The sequence below is a fragment of the Odontesthes bonariensis genome, chromosome 10, assembly GCF_027942865.1.
Source record: "Odontesthes bonariensis isolate fOdoBon6 chromosome 10, fOdoBon6.hap1, whole genome shotgun sequence".
NCBI classification, from domain to species: Eukaryota; Metazoa; Chordata; class Actinopteri; order Atheriniformes; family Atherinopsidae; genus Odontesthes; species Odontesthes bonariensis.
In genome coordinates this window covers 22,456,980-22,468,456 of record NC_134515.1, presented here as the reverse complement: position 1 = coordinate 22,468,456, position 11,477 = coordinate 22,456,980, and the positions used below count along the sequence as shown (strand labels likewise).

General features: G+C 41.4%; 1 protein-coding gene across 2 annotated transcripts; it reads right to left on the bottom strand.

The window, feature by feature from the left end:
* Nucleotides 1-649: 649 nt before the first annotated feature.
* Nucleotides 650-8,120, bottom strand: spata2 (spermatogenesis associated 2). 2 transcript variants are annotated; one of them, XR_012770507.1, is made up of 4 exons: nucleotides 8,058-8,120; nucleotides 6,275-7,106; nucleotides 3,295-5,610; nucleotides 650-2,637 (listed from the first exon to the last, which is right to left on the bottom strand). XR_012770507.1 is itself a non-coding variant. In XM_075476913.1 (3 exons), the coding sequence occupies exons 2-3, from the start codon at nucleotides 6,614-6,616 to the stop codon at nucleotides 4,255-4,257; spliced, it is 1,698 nt and encodes a 565-aa protein (XP_075333028.1). In that variant the 5' UTR covers nucleotides 6,617-7,106; nucleotides 8,058-8,120; the 3' UTR covers nucleotides 650-4,254. The 2 variants fall into 2 exon arrangements, 1 of the variants encoding a protein (XP_075333028.1); XM_075476913.1 differs by having other exon boundaries at nucleotides 650-5,610.
* Between the last annotated feature and the right edge of the window lie 3,357 nt (nucleotides 8,121-11,477).

Here is an 11,477-nt window from a genome sequence, read left to right as displayed (position 1 = left end):
ACACACACATATGACATCATTGGATTTGCAAAGGTCTTTTGATATCCTGAATGTTCTTGCTTTAACATTTGTACGTTTTGCTCGTCGGTTTGATTTCCACTTAGTTTGTTACCTGTGGTTTACTTTGTTTGCCAATTCCCATCACAGATTTACTAAAACAGTTCATCTAAGACTGCTTTTGTTGAAACCAGCTATTCCAAAAGCAGCTTATTACAGCATTTAAAGCAGCTTGTAGTATAATTTAATATTAATCTATTGCTAATTAAGACTAACTTAATATAATTCATACATGTTGGGTTTAAACCCCAGTATTTTTTTTTTTAACATGATTGGGAGTTCAATGTGGTCTGTGACTCCAACTTTGGGTCTTTATCACCATCTACTGGTCGCATTGGAAAAGTCCACCCATTCAGGAAGCTCAAGTTGTGAATGGAAAGGTATAACGTCAAAACGTCATCTCCAGGAATTAATGTAAAACTGGTCAATTAAGTACAGGACGCCATTGATTAAAAAAAAATAATTAGAAATTCGGTGTAAAATGTTGCAGTTGACAGTTCAGTAATGACACAAACTCGAAGCAGGAAAAAACTTTTTTTTCAGAATTTTATTCTTGAAATTATTTTATAAAACTTCATTTACATTAGTTTAATTTAATTTCTCTTTTTATATATGTATATATATAATATATATATATAATATATATATATATTATATATATCATGTATATATATATATATATATAATATATATTTTCACCAACAATTTTGGCTATTTTTCCCTTTACACCCCCATGTATGCCCACACATTGATCATATGGTCTACGCCCCTTCATATACACATTGTGCGATGATCCTCAGTGCCAAGGTAGGTGGGGGCTGGGGGATATAGGTATGGGCCTTGTACAGAGCATGCCAAGAGAAAGCTTACAGAAACAGGGAATGGTAAAGAGGCTGCCTAACTACACCATTACTATTAATATCATTAAAGAAATCACGCAGGTAAAGGGAGCAATAACTTCCACTATGACTTGAGTGTTACTAGTGTGGGCTAAACCAATCAAGTTTAATGTCTTGATGTATTCAATGACTTTTGCTGTGCAGCTGGTAATTTATAACCGCTGATGAATATGATTTGATCTCCACATTTGATATTTATCCTTGACTAGTAAGTTTTCCCATTTAACTGTTATACAGTGCCCACAAACTTAGCAGCAGCCCTCAAGACAGTTTAGCCCTTTGTAATGACCTTCACAAGTTACCAGCCCCCTGTTAAAAGTCAAATCCACATCCCATGGTGTGTGAGTAGGTATCTATGTTGATGATTTTCTTTCTAGGCTCCTTGAAAAGGCCAACATCCACAGACACGAGGCTAAACTTTAGCAAAAATCACAGATTTATGTTACATCGACTGTACATCCAGGCAAGCCGCAGGATTTTGTTTTCAACTCCAGAGAGATAATTGTTCTTCATTTGGCAATATGATCACTCTTGCAACATGGCTCAATATGTCTGCAAGTCATCTTTGTTGCTGGTATGATTATCAAACTGAGCAACGGAAATACATCTATGATAAATAATCAAAACACGTAGAAAGGCTTTGTTAAATGGAAAGAAAAATTGCACAATTCCCCTAAAGTCACCGATATCAAATTAAGTTGATCCAATGAACATCAAAGAACCTCCAAAGTACATCAAATTTGTATTAAAACATCCCTTTTTTAAAGTTTTAACATGATAAGGACATAAAACCTCTTCAGGATTTCAGGTTTGAGGGAAAGGGATAAAAATAAGTACAACACTGGATATCACTTCGTCACACCACTGCTAGTTTGTGTGATGAATGTAAGCAGAAAATATACTAAATTTGACTTGCAAACAAAAAAAAATGTTTTTACTTCACTTAAACCCTTTTTCTAGGTGTACAAAATGTAAACTGCTGCATTATTCTGTCACTATACACCGTAGGTGTGCTCCATCTTAAATCTCGTCCATAATGCTCTGTAATTTATTTAATTCGAATACATCCCTCAATTGTCACCAAAATCTAATTTAGCTTGTGAAGCCTGGCAAGCACATGTTGACGTTGAACCTAAAGTTTGGCAAGACACAAGACAGCGAAGATGACAACGTCAAAAACAAATGTCCTGCAATACGAGGGAGGAAAAAGCTTAAGGCATTTAAGAGGTTATCCGTGACAGAACGTAAAGGCTACGGCAGCCAAAGTAGCCTGTCAAAATAAACCAGACTTGCGCCTTTTTTTTTTTTTTTTTTTTTTTTTTTAAACATGAAATGTGGTTTAAAATTAGCCCTTGGTGACTCTCAATGGCAATATAAAATCGTTTGCCTCTTATGTGAAGAATGAAAGTCTAAACACTAGAGGTTCCCACTAAATACATGGGCATCAGTCTTAAATGTAAGCGGCGTATTCACCTCGACGTAATGGATGGCATTTTCAAGCACACTGATGAACACTTCAATTAATTGTATATTCCCATCCATCAAATAGATGTCCAACATTATATATCAGCGGCTTTTAGTGTCATGAAAACATCCTCCTAGCCGGCTGGCTTGGACATTTTTGAGAACATAAAACTTCTCCAAACTAGCAACAACGACGCCGTGCATGCAGGTGATATCCCTGTAAAAAAAAAAAAAAAAATGTAAAATTAAATAAAAAAAGTATTACAGCCTTGTGATTAAAAAACTATGTTAAAAAACAGATGTTCAAATAGGACTACAAAAGGGAGCTATGAGCTTCAACTGAGCCGAAACGTTTTAAGAGGTTTCTGTCGTTTGCCAATAGGACAAAAGGGACATGACCTGCACAACTATACAGCCCACTTCAGTAAAGCTGGACATTTAAGCTGACCATAAACCTCGTTTGTCAATGAATGTGTAACAAAAATTAAAAATAAATTAGTCTTTAAGTTTCAAAACCATATGTTGCTGAGTTGTTAGCTGTCATAGAATATTTTTTTCTGCTAACTGTAGATGGTAAAAAATTGAACCAATCACATAACAAAACACCATATGAACTGCAAGGATGGCAGGATACAATATAAACCTCTATAAGTGACTGAATCCGCTCATTGTATGAGGGGATGGTGTCTACTAAGCGAACACACAAGTTGCAAATAACAGAAAGCATGTTTTGTTTTGGGTTGTTTTCAATTTTGTGGACTAGTTTGAAACCACAACGTCAAACTGGGTGTGTAAGCTGATGCCATTTGAGGTAGACAGAAACCATGTTTGAATAGAACCTTTCATACTGCCTAAAACCAATCGATAAACTCACCCATTCTGTGGACACTTGATTTGTGGCCCAGCATCAGACTTCCTGTGTCCCAGCCAGAGATGGTGCAAGGGCACTGCCACATCATGAACCATGAAGGCTTGAGGATTGCAATGAAAGGGGAGGCTTGAAACTGACACAACTATCAGAAAGACACCGACGCCACGCGTCTTCAATGTCAAGTCAACAGCAGCATTTAAGCCTCAGCCAGAAACAATTCAAAGTTCATTTACAAGGCATAATCTTTTAAATAGAACATATGGCATCTTACCAGTGTCTCACTATGTCCCTTTGAGATATCTCCCACCCCACATACAGAATACGCAATCCCAAACAAACCCATTGCCAGACCTCGTGCCCATTCAACAGTCTCACATTGTTCTAGAGAATAAATTAAAAATATATACTATTGAATTATTTGACTTCCAGTGTATGGTTTTTTTTTACCCTACATTTAGTCCAAGTTTAAAAAGATCTCTTTATCACAATGCAAGCTCAGAGGTCTTTGCTACACACACTCTCACACGCACACATATGTATATACTGTATATAAGTATATATACATATATATATATATATTCTTTTTTTTTTTGTTAGAGGAATTTTTAATTGAGCATTTAGGCAAAGTCTATTATGTTCACGTGGACGAATTTCGTTCAACAGTTATCGCCAGTTTCCTTCTGAGGAGGGTAAAGATCTGAAGACACTGGGAAGCACTACAACATCACGTGGCTACTGAAGAGCAGGTAGCAAAGTAAAATGAAGGGGCAAAAAAGGCCTGAAGTTGTACAAGGCAGAGAGATGGACAGATGATATGTCTCTGTGGTGTACAGGGGTTAGAGAAAACACCATTGGATGAAAGGGAAGATAGTGAATGAACTGTTTCAGCGTAAAAGAAAGCTAAAGCAATTTTACAAGACTACATTGCAGGCTGGGGGGGGGGGGGGATTCTGTCTACCTTGTTCATCGGTACACCAGGTGAGTTATGGTGCCAGATTTAAAGTTGAGCTGATGGTTGGGCACAAAGCTGTGCTGAGGATTCTTTCGGGTACACACATCTTTAGCATACAAGCCCATGCATGAGTCACATGACACCTTCGAGCAGTTCACACAGGTGTGTGAGGCACCTGGCTTGTTGCAAAACCCACACCGTGGTCCCCCCATGCTTATTCGCTCACTACTGCCTCCCTTTGGTGTTGTCAAGGCAACAGACTTGCTTGGAAACAGCTTGGTGGGTATGAGGGGTTTCTCCACCATCTGAGGGTGAGGGTGGGGATGAGAATGAGAGTGAGTCAGTGTTAGGGGGTGCGGGTGGAGATGGGAGTGAGAATGAGTGTTAGAGTAGACAGAGAGCTTTTCCTTGACAGGAATGTATCCATCAAGGGGTCGTGGGGATTTGGGGTGGTAGTCCTGGAGGCCACAACAAGGGGAAGGGTCCACATCATGACAGGCAGCACAAAGAATCATGTCGCACCTCTGGCAGGAGGCCATTGAGGAGCAGCCAAGCCCACAACCCTGACACTTAACACTACCATGAGCTTTGAGCAGCCACCCATCCCTCGCATCCCGAGGCTCTCTGGATGGAGGTCGAGATGGGGTTTGTCTTCCTCCTGTCCCAGCACCACCTCGCTCCGTGTACAGGTCAATCTCATCCAAAGAAGTCAGATGGTACGATGTGTAGGGATCAGATGGGGGAGGTGACTGAATTGGGAAAAAGTCTGCAACAGGATTATAGGATGGTGGGCCCGCAACAGAGAAAAATGATGCTGAGGTGCTGGGCCTGATGATCTCATCCTTGATATCCTCCTCCGTATCCACAAACAGAGGCTCCTTCCTTAGACTCAATGAGGCCTTCAAAATAGGCTTGTTTACAGCGGCGTGCCAATGACCAGCACCATCTGTAACATCCACAGACTTAGACGGTCGGCTACCTCGCCTCAGGTGATGACCATGAGGCCGCTCTATATCCAATGGCCGCACAGACAGCCGAGCCATATCTGCCCCAAGGCTGTCGCGTCTGCGGAGGGCCTCAGCACAGCCAGCTGCATCATCTCTGCAACCTCTGCGGAGTTCCACAGCCTCAAGCTCTGATGCTGAACCACGGGCCAGAGCCACTATCTCTCCCAGAAGACAACATTCTGCCTGGGCCAGGAAGAGCTCAAACGCCAACTGCCGCAGATGATTAGCGCCCCCTGAGTGTTCCTGCAAATAGAACTGCGAATCATGGTCACAGGCGTATCCGATGGTGCGCATTAGAGTTCGGAGTTCGGCTTCAGAAATTGCAGACTGCAGATGGTACACGTACGGGCCAGTGAAGGTCTAAAAGGACAAATTGGTAAGTCAGCATTAAAACCCTTTTAGATAAAGATGGATTGACATTCAAATCTGAAATCTGAAATATAAATAATCTCGTGCTATTCTTGTGAAATCCCTGTGTGGCCCCGTCATTGTAAGAAGCTTGCTAGAGCATTTTAGACTTAAGGCTTTGTATGACGCAGAACAGATAAACAGCAAAAGCTAAAACTAACTGAAGTACCCGTCAACAAGCACGCTTATGAGACATTTTCAAATACGTAATAACTGAATTACAGATGATGATTTGAATTAGGAAAATGTTTTTTTTAATAACTGATCGACATATCGGACATGTTCTTTGCTTGGGTGTTTAATGAATGAGAAAACGAGAACATAAAAATCAGCAAGTGACAGGTATTACAATAGAGGATGTGAACTGAGTGAAAAGACACTAAATGTTTCGATATGAATGATTATCAAAAATATTAATGTACACTACAAATAAAAAAACAACAACCCATCTCTGTTTGCAAAATAAGTAGTTAGTTTCTACATTGTTTTGAGATTGTGTTATGGTAGCATAAGCTTAACCATTTTATTGGCTGTGTATTATTTAACAAATGTTGGTTGTTCTGGCAGCTCTAAGTCCCAATATGAGAATAACGTGACAACAACAAACTAAACTCACCTTGATGCATCTGAACTCCTTCTTCCAGGGGAAGAGCAAGAGATTGGTGCAGAGGGTTTCCAGGGTGTGAAAGGCTCTCTCTAGACTCTTGATGTTGCCTCCTCTCTGGCTGCGGAGCGAGTTCTCCACCACCTCATAGAAACGCACCATGCGAAATCGCTGTCCAGGATCGGGCTGGTAGGCACCGAGAAGAGCCGTTGCTGTGGAGAGTAGAGCTTCACTGTCCTTGTGTCTACTTTTGCCTCCTTCCTGTGTGCTTCCAGTCCCTGTGTATTCCTCAAGACGCCTCTCCAGTGCTGTCACATACCTCCGAAACAGGTCCTCTTTTAACTTAGCATCCATTATTGGCAGCAGACCATCAGTCAGCTGATACACTTTTCTGAGAGAGCCTACCCCCTTTAGGCACACCCTGCACCAGGATGCTGCATTCAAGCACCATTTTTGGTCACCATAATTCACTGTACACCCCAGCACACACACAATTTCAATGTTTTTGAGAAAATGAGGGAGGAGTGTGACTTTAAAACCACTCAAGAGCACGTCATTTAAGCAAGAAATGCAGTTGCTTGGTGTTTTAGTTGGCGTAGCTGGGCTTCAGCCTGTACGGATGCTTCCGCACGGGCATCTCTGGTATGGGCTCAAAGCCTAACTTGTTTTCAGACAAACAGGCCTATGACATGCAAGGTGAAGTCAGAAGGAGCTCTTGCTTTGCTCTCTGTTAATGCAGAGCTCAATCTATTCAGTTTCTTGGCTTCAGCATCCACAAGAGTCCAAGGTCACTCATGATGAAGACACATTCTGGATTGTGTGATTCTTCTCAGGCATATCCATGCTGTAATGATAGAGATCAGCATTAGAAAAATGTAAATCTCACATCAAGATATACAACTAAGGAAGAAAAAACATGTTTTTACGAACTCAATTCTAAATGGTTCAGACAAGAGATAAGGAGAGAGGCATCACAGAATTGAGGCAATATCTTGCTTCGAGTGGGATGCTGTGAAGATGCATCGCGTGGGTTGTTTTATGTCAGCCACACAACTAAAAGGTTAGACATGCGCATTGTTATCATGATGTAAACAAGCAGGAATGAGATTTAGGGGAATCATAGTGAAGATGAATGGGTTGGGGTTGAATCACATTTCCTTTCTGCCCTGCATTACTGGTTGTGCCAGTGAATACATAAGCTATCGCTACAGCATGTCTGTGAACCCTATTAACGCACACCGAGCTTCAGTTAGAGCTTCAACCCCAAATATTTAAAATGTTTATAGCTAAAGTGTGCCATGAGCCTTTCATCCCAACAGAGGAAGAAAGGGCTCGTCGTCCCTTTGGGAAGCTGGCCGGCTATTCTAGTTTCTTCACAGCCACAGTGAACATCCATGAAGGGAGCTAGCAAGCAACATCAACACTTTTTCTCATTGCGCATCAGTGACGACAGAATCAGTAACTAGCACTAATGACCGAGATAAACCCCTCGAGAAGCGTTTACGTTGATTCTCTATGACTCTCAATACCGACACTATCGCTGGCATGGGCCCCCAACTGAGTATAAGCTAAGCAGTGAACGCCCATTTCAGCGCAGCTGGCGAGCTAACAGTTGATTTTAGCTAGCAGGGCGTTCCATCGCTACACGGAGGTCTTTCGCGAGCTCAGAGTCAGTTATCAACATATATATATATAGTAATAACAGCATAGCTATAGTATGATCGAGTGTTATTACGCTTCTGCTAAATGAATATATCATCTTCGAGACAAGAATGCCACAATCCCTACACCTTACCTGTAACAAGTGCTAGCCACGGCTAGCTACGCCTCCTCAGCTGTTGAAAATTCCCTTAAACGCAGTACGCATGCGCCTGGTGCTGACATGTCATCACCATTACAGGCCCACGTGCTAAGGAGGAGGGGACCCAGAAACCATCAACAGCACCAGGATCCAATAAGTTACATTCAAGTAGTATTTTTCTTTATTTTTTTCGTGGGAAAACAGAAGATCATGCAAGGCTCATATTCAAAATAGTTTTCCATTGCAAAACTCCGTATTTTCCCTGATTTGAACTCTCAGACTTTTTGGACAATATTTGATATGAGAGTATTAAAAAAAAACATATCAATATGAATAAATGTTTGCGAGCTCAAGCAGAGACACAGTAGATTGTGTCTTAGCTGCATTTGTGAGAGAGAAACTTCTACTGATATTTTTAGTCATTTGTCCACTTCTCCAAAACATTTTGGGATGTCTGTATTTAAATGGTTTCAGACTTGCAGTTCTCACATCCAACATTAAACAGGTTCTTGCCGACATGATGTAGCGCATCATCTGCATTGCTCCAAATGCCATGAACAAGATTTCATGAGATTGAATTAATTTATTTAAATAAATAAAGATATATATTTATTTTAGAAAACAGAAAAGAGCACATTTTGACTAACAGCACCCAGAACTTAAATGCCCCAGAGCTGTTTTACCAAGAGCAAAAACATTATTTCAGCCTTGGGTCTGTTGCGCTTCCACTCAAACCTAATCTAGCCTGACGGGCTACTGTAGCCTGCAGGTTCAGGCTAGATTAAGCTAATTTTGCCTGCTAAAGTGTGTTGCTTCACCCCTGTCTGGGCTCGCCAGTCTCTGCACAGCCATGCTGATCCAAGAAGGACATCAAAACCAGAAAGTCCACCTCACCTGTATTTTCTCAATCAATCAAAACAATTAACATTTGATTGTTCTAAATCATATCTTTATCATGACCATGGTGGCCTATGCTGTCATCTACAGACATGGCACTCTGCCCAAGAGATCAGACCGACCCACAAACAAGAAAGTGCTCTACGGCTTGAATACTCAAAATCTGTCCATGTTGCATATTTCTGTTAGCCTGGGAATCCCCATGCTGCTTTGCGCGCGATTTCATTCACATTGCGGCAGCCTGGAAACCACCGCCCTTATTTTTGCCTGAGTTAGGGGAACCAATCACAGAACGGGGGGGGGGGGGGGGGGGGTGCAGCAAGACGATGACGACGTCTATGCGCGTCACCGAAGAGTGTTAATCCAACATGGCAGCGGACACAACGTTACCGTTCGATGCAGCCTTAGAAAGTGTTTTAAGTAGCTTAGAACGCAAGTTTACTTTTAAAAACAGAGCAACGTTTGCCGTTGAAAGATTTCATTGCCTTCTTCCTCGTCCAATTTCTGTCGCTCTACATACGTCATCTGGTATAAGTGATACAATTGGCTATGAATCACGCGCAAAGCAGCATGGGAAGAACCAGACGCCATTTGATAGACATTCGTAGCACCCAATAAACGGCTCTAGGCATTCGTAAACCACGCCTCAAATACGAGAAAATGCACACCTAGTTCCCAGACCACCATCTCATCGAGATGTGGACGCGTCAGCCAGGCTATATTTCTGTGGGGTTTGGGGTATTTTGGTCTGTTTTAAAGCATAACTGCTGCACATAGATCAGAGATTAGCACTATAATGATCTGATGTCATTGCTTTCTTGTCACAATTGTAGCTACCTCTCACGCTGGCGCTCACCTGATCACTGCAGCTCAGGCTGTGTCCTCCTCACTCACCAGTAAAAATACAAGGCAATGGCCTTCAACTCCGTCCGTTTGAAATCTGTTCATGTAACACATGTCCTCAGGGTTTTAGATGTTCGTATTTGTGCCTTCGAGAAAAGCAGTTGCACATCAATCGCAGGTTAATGTTTTATTGATCTGATTTAACTACTTTCTTTGTCACAATCTGAGTCCTGGCTATCTCATTTTGCAGTTTGCCAAAATAATGATGCGTTTACTGACAGTAATAAGTGTTCTGTGTTGTACAAATTACAGTTAACACATTATTAGCTATTAATAGTATTAGCTATTGTGGATATCATAGAAATGACTAAGGCCTCATCCACACGTAGCCAGGTATCTGCTAAAACGAATATATTTTTCTACGTTTGGACCTGTCATCCACATGAAAACGCATCATAAACGAATATTTTTAAAACTCCGGGCAAAGTGAAGATTTTTGAAAACTGCGTTTATGCATTTACGTGTAGACAGAGATAACCGGAGTTTTGCGTTTTCGAACATCACAATATGCGCCAAAACAACAACAAATCTGCTCTGACGTCAAAGGTGCGACCTTTGTTTACTGAAGAAGCATGGATGTCTTGAGAACTGTGGTGGTTATCATTGTGCAGGCGCTGTTTAATGCCTTGATTTTACACGCCCAACTACTGCTCCAAGAGCACAGGCGACGGGCAACATTGCGGTCGGTGATTTACCCCCTCATAACAACGCCACGTAGGCATGTTCTTCGCCGAAATCGTCGACGCCGGTTTTGGATCAGACCGGGACGCACTGCCAGCTGGTGGGAAAACTTTGATTTTTGGAAATAAATGATAAATGAGTTTTGGGGAAATAATGCATGTACAGGTTTGGATGCTTATGCATGTGATTGAAAACGCAGATGTTCGGTTATGTGTGGAAGTTTTTTTTTTTCGAAAACGAGGTAATGTGGATACAAATTATTTTATAAACGGAGGGGGGGGAAAATATTCGGTTTTAAAAATGTGTACATAGCCTAAGACAGAAAGCTGGGGCGAAAAAAACTATGGGAGTACTCCATCAATCAAAACTGTTCAGCTCTGCAAGCCCCACCCCCAAAGGTTAAGGGTACTTTCAAAAGTCCTCCCTGGGGGGCTAAACATTAGTTCCTGGATCTTATGGTCGAAATGGAGAGGGACCCTTTTTAGGGATGGACCCCCTGAAAGATCCTGGTTCCTGGAAAATGTACCAGCATTGGAAATACAGCTTTTGATTTTTTCCATATTCTCTTTCCATTTTTTTAATACTTAGCCTACCCAGCCGTAAAAACGACTAAAACCAAATTCCACAGTTTTCCATTCTGCATAGGAACTGGTGATGCTGGCTACACAAGTTTTTACACGACGATCACATTTGATTTGCTACCTTTTTATCAGGCTGGGCAATCTCACTCGGCATTTTATTCGAAGAAGAAATAATTAAAGATGACAATTGAGGAAGAATCGGATGAACCTCAATGAAATGCCAACTTAAACAGTGACTGTGTTGTCACTTTAACTCAACACTGTACAACAATATTATCATGTGTTAATACAGTCTCGCTTCATTCAGCGTTTCCGCCCTCGAGCTTAAAAAAACAGAAGCCTGTGACGTCGT

Bases quoted from the DNA above. Each gene is read 5' to 3' on its own strand.
- spata2 (XM_075476913.1), bottom strand. From the start codon at position 6,616: ATGGATGCTAAGTTAAAAGAGGACCTGTTTCGGAGGTATGTGACAGCA. The intron at 5,611-6,274 runs GTGAGTTTAGTT...TTGTCCTTTTAG, and splicing joins AGGAGTTCAGATGCATCAAG to ACCTTCACTGGCCCGTACGT.